Genomic DNA, 17408 nt, shown 5'->3' on the forward strand with positions numbered 1-17408 from the left:
TGGACTTTGGAGATGAATGTATAACGAAGGCACATTGTTTGTTGTCTCGGAAGGTTTTAACATTGAATGATATGATATTCAGAAGATGATAAAGAGATCATAGGTAGATCAGTGTGTCATTTTAATTTGTTGTTCCTTGCTGTTTTATATCAATATGAACGAGATCAGCTTAGTGGAAGATATTCATAATAAGGAAGTGAATATCTCAATAAGCAGAATAAAACCCACCAGAAGAATTAAAATGGCTGCAACCCTAAACCAAAGGAAATTATCAAAGTTTGTGATGAGATGCTCATGCCGTCTAAAATATAATAGGCACTCAAGGTTAGTGTTCCACCCACTTTCTCTAAGATACATATATTTTTAATTTGTTTTAACCATCTTAAAGAGTATATCATTTCATTGATTTGATTCTTGCTATTTATTTATTGCTTTTCCTCTTTCTTTATTATTCTTTGCTAACCCAAGCTCATCTTTTTCCTTTGGTTCTGCAAAAAGGCAAGAGCCAAAGAATTAAATAAGGGCTAGGATTAAAGAAAGACTATTGTTTATTTATTATTATTATTATAACAACCATGTGCTTCGTTATTTTCAAAACCATTATCAACACACATATTAATAATATGATTAGTGGTTTGAGCAATTAACCTAGACTAGCTAACATTTAAATTATTATAAGTTTATAACATCGCTTCAAAACGTGTGGTACCAACTAGACGTGATTGTTATTATTAAAATTTATTATAGTCCATATTATTACATATAGCATTGATTCCCCGGCATCAAGTGATGATGACGAAGAGTTCTTCAACTCTACAATCCCATGTCATGCCATATTCATATTTTTGGATTCACTCCTTCTTGGGATGCTCCAACTTGAGTATCAAAACAAGAACAAATCACCATGGGTGACGAACTCGATTCAGATTCAAACCTTCTTGATGGCTGGATGCATCTACTGCGCCGTGCTTGGAATCAAGATCTTCAACAAACAAGCTAGAGGTGGTTACAAGGGGAAGATTTTGAGCTTTGTCCTCCTAATTTTTGGATCAATTTCATGTGCTTCTCTCTTGTCCATCATGTTGCACCCAATACTTTTATGGACTGTGCTCATCATCTGGGGATCTATACTTATAATACTAATGGATTATCACACTCTCAAAAGTTTGATGTATTGGATATTTGAGTTGTTCTTGAAGTTAAATCGGTACGTTATACCTGATCAAGTAGCTGATGTTATCTAAAACCTTTTGTTAAATCGGTACGTTTATCTACTTTGATGTGCTGAGGATGTTATTTAATTTGTAATATTAATTATAAAGGTTTATTTCTTCACAATTTATTTGTATCTTTGAAAAAAAATTGGAATCTGAAGTAACTAGTTATTATAATCCATTTACTTCAATGATAAATTGATAAATTTTTATTTTGGGCTACTTTATTCCTTTATGGTATTCATGTTCAAACCCTAGAATCAATTAGGTTAATACCTTAGGGTATGTTCATGAATCAAGGCTCCAAGGTGAACAACATGAAAATACAAAAAACTATAAAACGATAAGGATGATATACAAGGTCTAAGGAAGATTAATAAAACTAAAGTCTTATTTTAAGATTTTTTTTTTTTGAAATTTGATCACTTTATTATTATAAGATATAAAATATGACACATACCAAAAAAAATTATTTCCTACCTAATTAATTTAATTTTTCAAAATGATAAATGAAAACAAAACATGTCCACTACAAAAGAAAACTCTACAAATATGTTTTATTTGTGAAAAAGGTTAAAACTTTATAAACCCTTCTTCTCTTATACATCAAAAAAATTTAAAAAAAAAATAATAAAAAAAAAGCCCAAGAGAACACGCCAGTTGCATCAGCGTGAAAAAGATAAAGCGTGATTGCAGACCACATACATTATTGCTTAGCAAGCGAATTTGCATAACAGTTACTCTAAATATTTATATGTTTTTATCTAGAAGTTTAAATTTTGGAATGATTAGATTTTATGAAAAGAACTATACGTTAATTCAAAACCCTATATGGTGTTCACAACACCACTGGCCACTGCAGAATCACATCCGCCATGGCGACCGCCATCAACTCAGCCCACAGAATGTCTCTGTGTCCACCAAGAACGACGCAAAGATGGTAGCTATCTGTTGGATTTTTTTGGGCTCTCTTTTTATGTGGAGAAAAAGTTCAAATAGTTAAAGTGAATTAGGATCGAGAGTGAGAGGTCTCATTTGCAAGAAGAACATCAAATATTAGAGAAAAGAGAAGAGTGAAAGTTATTTTTGCATATATACAAAGTTATTTCTGTAAATTGGTCGTTGCAGATTCGTTAACCCCTAGATCGAATTTTTAGACAGTATGTTTCAGACACTAGTTTTCGTTTTCATCATCTAGATCTTTAATTTAACATCTGTAGTTGGAGATATTGGCTACACACATCAATTTTATTTTTATGGTATTTTTATCTTTTTATTCTTATTTTGTAAATTTTGAAGCTTAAGTTATTTGACTTATTGTATACACATTTTATATAGTAATTTATGATTTTCTTAATTTTATTTATTTGACTTCTTGCATACACATTTTATATAGTAATTTATGATTTTCTTAATTTTATTTATCATTATTATAAGAGAACTATTTAATTCCGTCTATATTATACTTGTGTACATAGTCAGTCTCACTACAACAATATAGATTATTTTTTAGGGTTATAATGTGTAAAAAAAATTAAAATTTGTCAAAAAAATAAATTTTGACACTATTTTAACTATGAAAATATGTTAATAAAAGTTTTGTCAAAAATAATATTTTTAACATATAAGCGATTGTGAAAAAAATTTAAATCTTATTTTGATAAATATTGGCTGTCAAAAATAATTTGTTAGAAAATTTTGAGAACATATTTTCTGTGATACTTATTAATTGTCAAAAATACTATTTATTTTGACACTTATTGACTATAAAATATTCTCAACAAAAAATTTTAACAAAGAATGAGATGTGATCTTGAAACTAAAGAATAAATTGAGATTTTGAAGATAAAGAATGAGTAGTATAATCCTAAACTGAGAGCAGTGTGATGTCAAAATTAACAGAGCTTAAAGAAGAAAAAAATAGTAGAGTAAATTGAAAACAAATGAGTGTCAAAATTGAGGAGTAATTTTCTACGGTCAAATTTTTCGTCAAGAAAATATAAAAAATTTGACATTTGTGATATTTGTCAAAAATATATATTAATTTTGACATTTAATTATGGTGTTAAAAAATAAAGTGTCAAAATAACTCTATTTTCTTGTAGTGTCTCAAGTTCGGATAAAAGAGAAAAGTTGACAATCAATATAAAAATATAGCCAAACCCATGATATGATTATAAGAGAATTATTTTTTAATTTTGGTAATTCATAATTTTTACTTCTTACATTTAAAATTTTTTTTATATTAAATATTTTAGTGTATTATCTTGTCTCTATTTTTTATTTATGTGAACTTTTCATTGTTTTTGAGTATTATATACTGTGCTGCTATTAATACTAAATATTGTTGTTTCTAATTCTTACAAGTAAAAAATTATGTATTTTATTCCTATGCCTAGCTACTAGCGCAACCTCGCTCCCTACTCAATACTCATTGCAAAGTAAAGCAAGCCCTTTAGAAACCCTTTAAAAAATATATAAATAATTTTATTTTATATCCAAATTTGATCGTATGTAAAATTAAATCTATTCCCTTTCTTTCTTTAAGACACTCTATTCTTCTTATATTTCAGAAATTTCCTTTTTACTTTTCTATGGGAATGCCCCTCTATTAGATGTTTTGCTGCTATGACCTTAGAGTCTTTTTATAATTGAATCTTTCAATGCAATAAAATACATTCCTTTGAGGAGATAGAAAAAAAAAAAAGAATAATCTACATTATTGGAATGAAAAATTGATTCCAAATCATGCGCAACAATAATATAATTATCGATACATGGGGCTTTAAAGATTTACGATCAATAGGTTACTTTTGGCAAATAAATATTCCTCTTTTCTGTGTTTGTTATTTCATACTTTGTTTGAAGTTCAATTCCAATTCCTTATGTTTTCTACATAAGTTATCAATTAAATAGAGTCACATTTTAAACCAAAAACTGGACACCAAACGAAAGAAGGGGTTGTTTAAACTACAGAAAGAAAAAAAAGACATCCAATAACTAATTGGGAATTATTAGGGTGTGTATGTAAAATTGAGAAAGGAAAAATATTGATTAACATTTAAATATAAAGTTGAATAAATACTATATTCATCTTTAAGGTTTGGAGTTAAAATTAAAATTATATATTTTTTTAAATAGTCTTCTAATATTATATTTAATATTAAAATTATTTTTTAATTTTAAATATAATATTAAAGACCATTTTAAATAAAAAAATTAATAATAATTTTAATTTTAACACTAAATTTTAAAGATTAAAATACCTAAAATAAACGTGTTACAGTGTTACTTAATTGTCACACTAAACAAATGATGTTGGTAAGGAAATTGATTTAAAAAAAAACTAACTTACTCCCATTGTCTATATTTTTTATTTTTGGGATTAGATTAACTTATTATCGATCTTTTGGTGAATTAAATCAATTCATTTTCTACCTTTGGAGACCAAATTTCACCGTTACTCCAAAAAATAGAATGATGTACTAGTTTGTTTATTATTATTGCTAGATGTACGCAATGAATATAATATAAGCTATGACACTGACATAAATATAAGATATGACATGACACGAAATATGTTAACATATAAATTTTAAAATTTTATAAAATAGCTTCTAGACTTTTATCTGTCTAGTTCTGTCCTCAATAGATGACTTCTACTTTAGAAGTTTTTGGAGATTAATCGATCTATCTTAGTTACGACAAGAAATAGATCGGGACGAGCTGCATCCTATTAAGATTTAGATGTTTTAGTTAGGGTGGAAAGCTACTTATCTTCTTCTATCCTTATCTTCCATATTAAATCTGAGATCGATTTCTGAAGTGACTTTAAAACATAAACATAATCAAATATGGCTACTGAAACTGCTAAATCAACAGATTCTGTTACTGAATCAGCTACTTTCGAATTCCTGTGATAAACTGAAACTGAGTCTGATTCTACTTCTTTCCTTTTCACTTACTCGTAACAGGCTTTTTTTACGTTACGGTGATACGTATATATATAAAATATAAAATATTTTTTAGATAAATCATAATGATATTTTGATATTTTATTGATATTAGAATATAAATTAATTTTTTAATTATTTTTAATGTTTTATTTTAATTATATCAAGTATTTAAAATATTTTTTATATTAATAAGTAATGATATATATTACATCTAAATTTATTTCAAAAATATATGTTAAGAATAAGATTGGACATGCTGATACATGATGGTATTTAGATGTATCCAAACGTGTGGAAAATTTTTTTTTATTTTTTATTAAGACACAGTTGGACACAATAATAGACACGCATGTTGGACGAGTGTCAGTGAATGTCGTGTCTAAAATATATCCGATACACAAACACGACAATTCAGTAAAGTGTCCGTGTTTCATAGAATATAAGTGTAACTTTTTGTAAAAAAATAATTTAGCAAATGATTCTTTAAGAAGTTTATTTTAGTTAAACTATTCTTATATTCCATTTATTTAAAATTATTTCTACTGAGATTACATAATAGTATCCTAATTATGTTAGCATTTAGATAAAAATACTTAAAACGTTTTGTTTTAAAAATATTTTTTTTAACAATTTAAATTTAACATATATAATCGATCAAATCATATTATTTTTGTCATAATTAGATCGGACAAATTAATTTAACATATATAATCTCAATTTAGTCTTTAAAATTTTAATTGCCTCTAGTTAGTTCTCAAATTTTACCGTCCTTGGCACATAATGTTAATAGAGTGCTGACATAGATAGTCAGATATCACATTAGAATCTGAAAAATAATACAGTTTTGATTTTGACGCTCAAATAGCCTAAAAATAATGCTATATCGGTTGTTTTGGGAGAAAATTTTTCAATAAACACCACTTACGAAGTTGTTTTTGGACTATTTGAGTATCAAAATAAAAAAAAGATGTTTTATAAAATCCAGTGTAGCATTTGGTTGTTCATGTCGGCATCCTATTAATGTTACCTCGAAAACTAAATAATGTTTACAAAGTTTTGAAACTAAATAGAAACAATTGAAATTTTAGGGACTAAATTGAAACTCGCGTACAAGTTTAAGAATCAAATTGTGTATTATTTTGTACATAGTTGTTAAAACTGAACTGATCAAACTATTAGTTCACTAATTCAACTGATAAATCACGAATTGAACCGTTTAAATTATAATTAATAAATATAAATTTAAAAAATATAACTAATTGCATATGTTATATATTTTAAAAAAAAGAAAAATTTAATGAAAATAGCTCGGGTTAGTAGCCAGTTAGACGAACCGATTCATTGATTTTTTTATCAAACTTGTTAGTCCAGCCAAATTTTAGCACATATAAACTTGCATTTAAAATTTAATTATTTTATTAAGGATAAAATATATTTTTTTTTTTGAAAATTGTTAAAAATTTTAAAAATATTCTAAGTTTTATTTTATTTTAATTTTGTCTTAAAAATTTTTATTTTACATCAAATATATTTCTAATGGCTAAATTTTTTAAAAATATTTATGATCAATTTAACAATAATTTTATAAGAATAACTTTCAGTAAAAATAAATAGATATAATTATCATGTATTTTTATTGAATTAATCTTAAATTTTTTAAAAATTTAACTGTCAAGATATATTTAATATAAATAAAAAATTTTAAAAATAAAATTAAAATAAAATAAAACTTAAAAAAATATGTTTAAAATTTTTGACAATATTCAAAAGAAAAAAAAAAAAAGGAGAGAGAGAGAGAGTTTTTTCCACCCAACAGGCAACACACTCACGTTTGATGATTGATGATATATCGTTTTTCCGGTTCGTGCTTCGACCTCACGTGTCAGAGTCTGAAGCTTTCTATGATCATCGGATTCGAATGATTTTGGACACAATTCGCTTCCTCAAATCCTTCGATTGGCTCTGCTCACTGCTCAAACCCGAGTTCCCCTCATAAAGGTCACTTTCCATTTTCACCCTTTATTCTCTGTTTCCCCCTTCTATTTTCCCATTATTATGCTTCTTCAGAGGTTGATACTTGATGCCAAACCTCTTATGTTGACCCTTTTATTGAATCTTTATATTTGAATGCTTTTTTTGCTTACCCTTTCTATGTTCCACTGCAAAAATCAATGGAAGTTTGGAACAAGTTGCTGGATTTGTTTGTGCCTCTTTTGTGTGTGTGTGTAAATGAATTGTTATTGATACTCTACCATTTTATGGTAGTGGGGAACTTGGAGTTTTGATTTGAAGTTGATGGATAAAGCTCTGATATTCCAACATTGGTATGAAAATTTGGTTATGATTAGAATCCTTGTTTGATTTTTTTACTATACTGTGGAAATTGTTTGCATTGTTTAGTCAAAATTACCATTAGGATTTGATAATCTTATCATCCTGATTCCAGATTCCTGATGTTAGATGTAGATTTGAGAAATCTTAAGGAAATAAGTTTGTAATTTTACAGTCAGTAGTTACCTTTGTTTTTCTGATAGGCATTCAATCCAATACAAACAATTGCATTTTTTTTTACATATAGAAGAAAACCATAAAAGAAAAAAGAAAATAAGCTTTTTGAGGAAGTGTTCTCTTATTCATTATCTAGTATTCTTGTTCTTTTTAAACATTTTGAGGTAAAACATAAATATGAGAAACACCGAGGTAAAACATAAATATGAGATATGGAAAGATACTTCGCTATGAAATCCGACCAAGTTTCTAATGCGTTTTCCCAACGGTCCTATATGATTGTTAGGAATGAATGGCAAAATGTAAAACACAATAGAAGGAAAGATTGAAGCATACTGAAATTCAGTAAATTGAAAATTCTCCATTCTCATTTGGAAGACCTGTCCTTTGTATAATTGTATGCTATATTTAGCATTAGTGAATAGGACATGATCTGGCACCATGTATTAGTTGGAGTTTTACATTCAAACAAGTGTAACTTCAATAATATGGTTTGAATTTTGATTGTGTAATTTGAAGATTTCGAGCCATAAGAATGAGAAATGTTGACTACTATATGTTAGGGACCATAATCATATAACTATCTCTTTCCTTGATGAAATTTTCCTTGGAGCTTTGAGTGCATAATCATAAGAACTGATATGGATTAAGGAATATTCAATGAATTAATGCATTAACTTGCAACATTGCCCCAGAAAATTGAGGTCTTATGATACATTTTTTCCATGTCTCTTTCAACAACAGTAATTTGCTTTTTGTTGTTGTGTTAGAAACTTGTATTATGATCTTAGAATATTATATATGCTTTTGTATGACACTGAGTTTATTAGTCTGTGATATCTTAATTTTATAGGCAAAAGGTCATAATCATTTGGATTTTCTGAAGTCAAGAATGAATATAGGAATGGCATCATTAACTCAAACTCATTATCAAATACACACATCAACTAGCAGGAAGGAACATCATAGAAGCCTGATATTATTAAACTCTGGAAAAGCATTTCAACTCCAGGGACTTAGTTTTCCTCGTACTCGAATAAAAGAATCAAGCATATGCTGCACAAAGTTGACTCCGTGGGAGCCGTCACCTTTCACTTATGCTCCTACAGATAATCAGAGTGATAAGTTCTTGCCAAGTTCGGCCAATATATTTGAAACTCTTGATCCTAGTAAAACAGCTGAATCGATTACAGAAAATGCTGAAGCATCTGCAGAGACTGAGAATCACTCAGGCATGCAATTTCAGCTTTTCAAGTGGCCTATGTGGCTTCTAGGTCCTTCTATTCTCCTTGCAACTGGCATGGTGCCGACGTTATGGTTACCAATATCCTCAATCTTTCTTGGTCCCAATATAGCAAGCCTACTTTCCTTGGTTGGACTTGATTGCATCTTTAACCTCGGCGCAACCCTTTTTCTCCTCATGGCTGACTCTGTTTCGCGTCCGAAGAATCCAATGCAAGAATGCAACAGCAAGGCACCCTTCAGCTACCGGTTCTGGAACATAGTTGCTACTCTAACCGGATTCATCATCCCAATGTTGCTGATGTTTGGATCTGATAAGGGCATTCTGCAGCCTCAACTTCCTCTCATCTCATCGTTAGTTCTATTTGGACCTTATCTTCTTCTATTGTCAGTACAGGTTCTGACTGAGATACTGACTTGGCATTGGCAATCACCTGTCTGGCTCGTTACCCCAGTCATATACGAGTCCTACCGTGTTCTGCAGCTAATGAGGGGGTTGAAGCTCGGAGCCGAACTTGGTGTGCCGGCATGGATGATGCATACTATTAGGGGGCTGGTTTGCTGGTGGGTGCTAATTCTTGGTTTGCAGCTTATGAGGGTTGCTTGGTTTGCAGGTTTTAATGCTCGAGGCCGAAAGCAGCAATCGCCTTCGTCCAATACTTCAGCTGCTAATGGTGTTTACTGATTGCTGCAACATCAAATAACAAGAAAGAGACATTCTTATGGATTCAATAGATATGGTTTGAATTTTGTTATGGTCTTATGGATGTTTTCAATCCTATGTGTAGTGATAGACTGATAGTGATACACATATAAATATATAATAGCTAGTTAAACACATTAAATGCTTCTTAGATTCAATACAAGAGTATCCTTTTACAATTCTTTTTGCTGTTCTTGTGTTATCTCTTAAAGTTGTGAACAAACCGATGGATATGTTTGCACAAAAAGCTTATGCTAATGGAATGTGAATCATAAAGAAAAACTGTGTATTCTTTTTCCTTTTTTTTTTAATTTATTTGCAGGTAACAGGATAAGTTATATATTGTTAATTACTTGTTATTTTGGCTCTTCTAGGTTCCAGCTTTTGTATCTAGATTGAGCCTAGACATGAATTCCTTTTATCCTAAAAAATATGCTTTAGTTTTGTTGGTATCCTTGTCTTTTTATTTCTATAGCAAAATCCTCATTCCTTGTGAAGTTGACTTGCTTTTGAATGTGTATTTTGATGAATTACACAATTATAGTAATGAACAAAGATTGAATTTTTTGAATTCCCTGTAAATGGAATGTTCATGATTTTTTAATGAATGAAATATGAAGGTGTTCATTTAAAATCGTTAAGAATTACCAAACATTTATAAATTATAACAATTATTATATTTTCAAATGATGTAAACTTGCAAATATACCTCTCTTATGTTTAATACTGAACATTTAGAATGTAAATTGTTGCTCATATTTTGTTATTATTGAATTAAGTTACTCTCTTTTTTGGTGTCCAATTAAATTAAACTAATCAAATACAACTTAAAAAATCAATTTGAAAAAAAAAATCTGTTTTTGTGTTTTTGGTCATCGGAAAAGAATTGTCTACATTTCTAAAACTTAGCATAATATTCTATCATGGAACATGTGGCCCAATTTAACACTACAAGCCCAATTATAATTGTGGATCATAAGGGTTTTGTTTTTTCTTATAATCACAAAAACTTTTTAGCTTTTATGCTAGAAGAATTTCATAGTGTGTGTTTAGTTGAAAGTTCCTTTTCAAAATTCCTAAAAAATATTCTCAGAAATATCAAATATTACATTCAATTAAATCCTCTTCCCCCCAATTTCAAACTCATGTGAAAGGTGGGTTTGCCCATTATTTTCCTATGGGCTTATGGGAATGTTTTCAGTAAAATAAAATTACTACTTTACCTTATTTATATAAACATAATTTACATAGTAACTTCAGTTACTCCTCTTCACTTTTAAGTTTTAATATTTTGTTAGCTTAGTTTTATGCTTGATGATGTGAGATTCTTATCATGTGATGCTTGTTTTTGTAACTCTTTTGAGTTTTCATCTAGCAATAAGAAAAAGAATTATTTTCTCTGTCCAAACAATTTTAACATTTAAATTCATTTAAGTAATTTAGATCATACATTTTTATTTAAAATTTGTCCAAAAAAAATATAAAAGAACTCGAAATAATCCTTTAAGACTCCTAAATTACGAATTAAGATCCTAGTTCTCATTTTGCATACACTCTCATCAAACTCTCATTCTTTTTCTAAACATTTTTCACAAATTAAATGTGAGTTAGTAATGGAATTAGTCTCTAAAGTTATACTTGCACTTTAATTTGATTTTCAAAGTCTCAATTTGTTTAATTTGGTTCTCCAATTTAATATTCGTAACTCAGATTAGTCTTTGATCTTATTTTTGTCACAAAACTATTAATGTGTTGATATTGATTAATGAGTATTCTACTAAATTTTTTAATGGTTATCTAAAGTGACAATTGAAAATTTTTTTTACTTCAATTTATTCCATTAAGACCCTAATCCTAATTTTACTTAAGAATTTTAAAGATATTTAGAGAGTAAATTAAGATAAAAAAAATTTTAATTACCATCGTTAGAGCGTTTAACATGGTAGTGATCTGTCTATCTCGACAGACTATTAACTGTCTATGACAGGAATAGAATTAGGGACTACATGAGAATCAAATTAAATAAACTAAAACTTTAAAATCAAATTAAAACGTAAATATAACTTTAAAAGCGAATTTAAATATTATCTCACAATCATCTCTCCTCTTATTATTTTTTAAGATAATTGAAATATTTTTACGGATACCACCACTAACAATTCATCAAAAACCTACAAACTCATTCAGTCATTGGTCTCATAGTATCACACCCATGACCCATCTTTACATTCCACCTTGGAACACAAACTATACATGAATTTAGTTATGAATCTAGAAGCCAAGGCACATTATTAATGAAATTTAACACACAAAGAAAATTGGTTTTTAAAAATATTAATATTAATAATGAAGGAGAAAAACGACGACCACAATATATAGCACATATATGATATGATATGTATATGGAATTAAAAGCAATTATTGATAATGTTGGATTGCGGACCCAAACAACAATGGGGGATGAAAGGGGACGCAACATGGACTTATCATTATGTACTTTAAAAAGTGAAGATCCATTATAATTCACTATCTTCATATATTATTGACCAATTACATAAACAAAGTTAGATTCAAAATTGAATGTTATTTTTCTAATGATTAAGGTATTCTTCTTGTTTATGTTATTGTAATTTAAAAAAAAAACTTCTTAAATCTTAATGGAAATTTTGTTTTAACACCCTTCTTAAAGTGCAATTTGCTTTGTACTATTCAATTATTCTTTGCTTGATCTTAAAACTGCATGAAAACAAATTAAAGCTAGGTTGAACATTGTAATTCAATTGCTTCCTTCCAACAGATGAAAACTTTGACATCTTCTGAATAAGGTTTAGAACATCAACTACATAAGGTTATTGTTGATGAAATTAACATTATTCCTGACATAGATTTTAAGATTTCTTTAGAACATCATAAACACTTCACTTTATCTTAAGCATATTATACAAATTCTTTTTGAAAAAAATAAAATAAAAAATTACTTTTCGCAAAACTCATAGAGACACATATAATGAATTGTTTTTTTTTTTTTTTTTTGTAACCTAAGAAATAATTTTTATGTCAGATAAAATTACTTTTCGCAACCTGTAAAAAAGTGTGACTCATATTTGTATAATGCACTTTTATTTGTGTCCTATTTTAATAGAATTTTTTAATTTTAAATCTATATTCACATTTTTAAGCTGTAATATTTACTTAAATTAAAAAAAAAAATTCTAATAATTTATCCAAATTAGAAGTTGGGTGTAAAGTGTTCCATCAACTAGCTAGATATGGAACATCTAAACAATTGCTTGCAATTAAAGTTCCACATAGTTCTGGAAAAGAACTGAAACCACCATTGACCATTATAATATAATTTTTTTGGTGTCTTTCCAATTTCAATGTTAGCTTATATCTTAAAGACAAATGTGTCCTATACTCTTATTGTAATGACATGTCATATCATATGCACACAACTTCATTAATTTAATTCACTAACCACATATTATTATTAGTATATAGGGCATTTTTTTTAAATTATTCATCAACAGATTAATTAGATATAAAATAATTAATCACATTAAATACTATGTGCGAAGAAACACCTAACATGAAAATTAACAACTGTACTAGCAAAGAGTAAGGACTAGTCTATTGTTCAATGATATGAGTTGTTGCCCTTTTCTTATTTTGTGGGGGCATGAATTATTATTCGTACAACTATATATCCCTCATTTCAGACACTGGAAAAATTTTAACAATCACATCAACTCCTTTGAAATATGTACTTCCGCAAATCTTAATAACTCTTTTTTTTTGAAAAAAAAAAAAGAAAATTGAAGATTCCATCAAACTTCATCCACATAATTAAGTAATCATCCGCCACATTCAATTATTCAGCTACTTAGTGATTAATGTCTTCATATATATATATACTAATCGGAAATAATAATATTGTTACAGAACATACAATTATAGTGGAGTTCTTGATGAGACTTGTTGTTCTTACATATATAAAGTAAATTAGCGATGAGAGAACAAATAATATATATTAGGGAAATGTTTTTGACTCCCTAAACTATCTATATTTAGTGCCAATTGTTCATTCTATTTATCTAATCTTAACTCAACATACACATTATTCTTATTTTTTAAATTTTAAAATGGGTTATTTACTATTAGGGTTTTAGATAAACAATAATAATAATAATAATAATAATAATAATAATAATAATAATAATAATAATAAGGTGAATGCTACTCAACCCCCTCTAAAATAACATGTAAGTTACCCTTCATTATGTGTCGCATTGTAATTAGTCCTTATCTTAACTATAGTTGGGTTATTTTATAATTTATTATTCTTAAAATATCAAAGCTCCACTCCCATTAATTGAAGCACATTCCACTCCTCCATTCTTTGTTTATCACTTCATCACCTAGATTTGGTCCTTCCAAGCACCGTCGCGTTCGTGACAAGAAGTGCTAACGTCATCGCCATGCCCTCCCACACAACCTCTCTTCCCAGTATAGTATAGTCAATGCCTCTTTTTGGCGTGAATCACTGCTTACCCACATAATTAATGGTTAATTTGGTTATTAAATTTTTTTATTAAAAAAACATATCTTTATTTAATTACGTGGTGGAACATATATTTATATGTAAAATATAATATAATAAAATAAATCTATTCAAAGTATTTAAAAGTATAACTAAAATCATGAATATACAAATATAATAATAAAATTTGTACTCCAAAAAAATAAACATATTTTTTTTATCATACATATATTATTTAAAAATAAATATATTATTAAAATTAATAATAGAAATTTAAAATGATAAAATTCAACTTTTTTACCGTATTTTTTATAGTATTTTTATTTTTTAATTTTTAATTTATTAGTACTTTATTATTTAATTAATAATTAAACAAATTAATTTTATGAAAATTTATTTTTTATATTATATTAGAAAAGAGACCAATATAACAGTTTAAAAAATAAATTGTATAAATATTTAAGAGATAAATATGAAATACATACCTAAGCAATGTTTAGTTTGGTTATTAAATTTTTTTATTAAAATAAATCTTTATTTAATTACACGATAGAACATGTATTCATATGTAAAATATAATATAATAACTCTATTTAGAGTACTTAAAAGTATAATTAAAATCAGAAAAAATATATTTTTTATTGTACATAAATTATTTTAAAAAGTAATAAATTGTTAAAATTAATAACACAAGTTTAAAATGATAAAATCTAACTTTTTTACAAGTATTTTTTATAGTATTTTTATTCTTTTAATTTTTAATTTATTCGTACTTTATTATTTAATTAATGATTAAATAAATTATCTTTATGATAAATTATTTTTTGTATTATCTTAAAGAAAAGATCAATATAACAGTCTAAAAAATAATGTAAAAATGATTTTTAAATAAAAAATAAATAATATTAAAATTTTTAAATACAAAAATAAATTATATAGATAGATATTTAAGAGATAAATATGAAATACATGCCTAAAATAAATAAAATAGACAAAAATAATTCTCCATTTTTCAATAGTATTCTCATTTTGTCTGTTTTATTTATTTTAGGTATGTATTTTATATTTATCTCTTAAATATTTATACAATTTATTTTTTAAACTGCTATATTGGTTTATTCTCTAATATAATACAAAAAATAATTTTTCATAAAAATAATTTGTTTAATTTTTAATTAAATAATAAAGTACTAATAAATTAAAAATTAAAAAATAAAAATACTATAAAAAATACGGTAAGAAAGTTAAATTTTATTATTTTAAATTTCTATTATTAATTTTAATAATATATTTATTTTTTAAATAATATATGTATGATAAAAAAATATGTTTATTTGTTTGGAGTACAAATTTTATTATTATATTTGTATGTTCATAATTTTAATTATACTTTTAAATACTTTGAATAGATTTATTTTATTATATTATATTTTACATATAAATATATGTTCCGTCACGTAATTAAATAAAGATATATTTTTTTAATAAAAAAAATTAATAACTAAAATTAACCATTAATTATATGGATAAGCAGTGATACATGGCAAAAAGAAGCGCTGGCGCCTGGCTATACTGGGAAGGACAAGTTATGGTCGACGGAATTCAACGACGTGACTAAGGGATGATGCACTAAAAAAATAGAGGTTGTGTGAGAAGGCAGTAGATGGGAATGACATTGATGCTTCTTGTCACGAACGCAACAGTACTTGGAAGGACGAATCTAGGTGATGAAGTGATGAACAAAAAATGGAGGAGTGAAATGTGCTTCAATTAACGGGAGTGAAGTTTTGATATTTTAAAAATAATAAATTATAAAATAACCCAACTATGGTTAAGATAAAGACCAATTATAATGTGACACGTAATGAATGGTAACTTACATGTTATTTTAGAGAGGGTTAGATAGCATTCACCTAATAATAATGTTATTCTCCTTTTTTGTGAGATACTGAGACCAACATTTTCAATTCAGTTCCATTCTTAGTTCATAAGCCAATAACAACTCGATCTGATCTAATTTCTTGAATGAATTTTTTTAATTTAGTTAAATAATTCACTCATTAATTCTAATACATTTCAAAATAGTATACTATAATAAATTGCATTCATTTTTGCTTTCTATTTGTCTGTAAGCAAATTAGTCATTTTGATTGTTAAAATAAAATTTAAAAGTTAAACGTTATATTATTCTATAACGGGCTGACGTGGTATCTTCTAAAATCAATTTGCATACATTTTTCTTTTTAATTATTTAAAAAAATTATGTAATTGATCATACATAAATTGACATTTAATGGTTATTTATGTTGAATTTGTTAATAATTCTAATATTTTATTTCATATTTTTTTAATAATTATTATAATTCTTTCTTATATTTCAGCGAGTTAATCATCAATAGTCAATAATTTTAATTTTACAGATTATATTTTGACGTCAAGTATGCTTACGTAATATTTATTGGTGTCAATTTAAATACCTTTCTCTTCTCAACTATTTTTTAAAAAAATATTATATAATCAATCATACACAAATTAATATTTAATGATTAATTATGTTCAGATTTATTAATAATTCTGATATTTTATTTCATATTCTTTTAGTAATTATCATTATTCTTTTTTATATTTTTGTGAATCAATCATTTTAATATTTTATTGGTTTAATTATTTTGTTAATCTGTATAATTTTACCAAATTTACAATTAGGTCTTTATACTTCTTTTTTTTTTAATTGGGTTCCTAGATATAGATTGCTTTTAATTTTATAATTAGGTCAATTTCTAATGTAAAAAATGTTAAAATTAATTGAATATTTTTTCGTAAATTGAAGATACCATAATTAAAAGTCTAATTAGACCTCTGACTGCATGTATTTTAGAAAAAATATTCTGTTAATTTTAACGTTTTTTACATTAAAATAACTTAATTACAAAATTAAAAATAGTGTAAAGATCTAGTTGAAAAAAAAAAAGTATAAGAACCTAATAAAAAATTTAATAAAACTATAAAGACCCAATTTACATGTTAGTGCTATTTTTAGAAAATATTATGTATTAAATAATTAGATTTATTAATATTTAATAATTAATTATTATAAGATTTGTCAATAATTATAATATTCTATAATATCTTTTTAATAATACCTTAATTCTTTCTTATATCTATATGAATATTATATATCTTTTAATTGATTCTTGAATCTTTCTTATTTAATGTTTTAAATATAGTATATTTTATTTCTATCT

The 17408-nt window shown here is 26.3% G+C and overlaps 1 protein-coding gene and 1 long non-coding RNA gene across 4 annotated transcripts; both read left to right on the forward strand.

The window, feature by feature from the left end:
- LOC140177939 (uncharacterized) lies at window positions 1-2517 on the forward strand. Of its 2 annotated transcripts, XR_011869639.1 has the most exons (3): window positions 53-324; window positions 767-1261; window positions 2077-2517. It is a non-coding gene; the product is annotated as an uncharacterized lncRNA (long non-coding RNA). The 2 variants fall into 2 exon arrangements; XR_011869637.1 differs by lacking the exon at window positions 2077-2517 and having other exon boundaries at window positions 1-324; window positions 767-1436.
- A 4408-nt stretch (window positions 2518-6925) lies between these two features.
- LOC112751951 (uncharacterized) lies at window positions 6926-9802 on the forward strand. 2 transcript variants are annotated; one of them, XM_025801301.3, is made up of 3 exons: window positions 6978-7168; window positions 7436-7494; window positions 8532-9802. In XM_025801301.3, the coding sequence occupies exon 3, from the start codon at window positions 8571-8573 to the stop codon at window positions 9603-9605; it is 1035 nt and encodes a 344-aa protein (XP_025657086.1). In that variant the 5' UTR covers window positions 6978-7168; window positions 7436-7494; window positions 8532-8570; the 3' UTR covers window positions 9606-9802. The 2 variants fall into 2 exon arrangements, with proteins under 2 accessions (XP_025657077.1, XP_025657086.1); XM_025801292.3 differs by lacking the exon at window positions 7436-7494 and having other exon boundaries at window positions 6926-7168.
- Window positions 9803-17408: the final 7606 nt, after the last annotated feature.

Source organism: Arachis hypogaea, chromosome 2, assembly GCF_003086295.3.
Source record: "Arachis hypogaea cultivar Tifrunner chromosome 2, arahy.Tifrunner.gnm2.J5K5, whole genome shotgun sequence".
In the NCBI taxonomy this organism is placed as follows: Eukaryota; Viridiplantae; Streptophyta; class Magnoliopsida; order Fabales; family Fabaceae; genus Arachis; species Arachis hypogaea.

Bases quoted from the DNA above. Each gene is read 5' to 3' on its own strand.
- LOC112751951 (XM_025801292.3), top strand. From the start codon at position 8,571: ATGAATATAGGAATGGCATCATTAACTCAAACTCATTATCAAATACAC.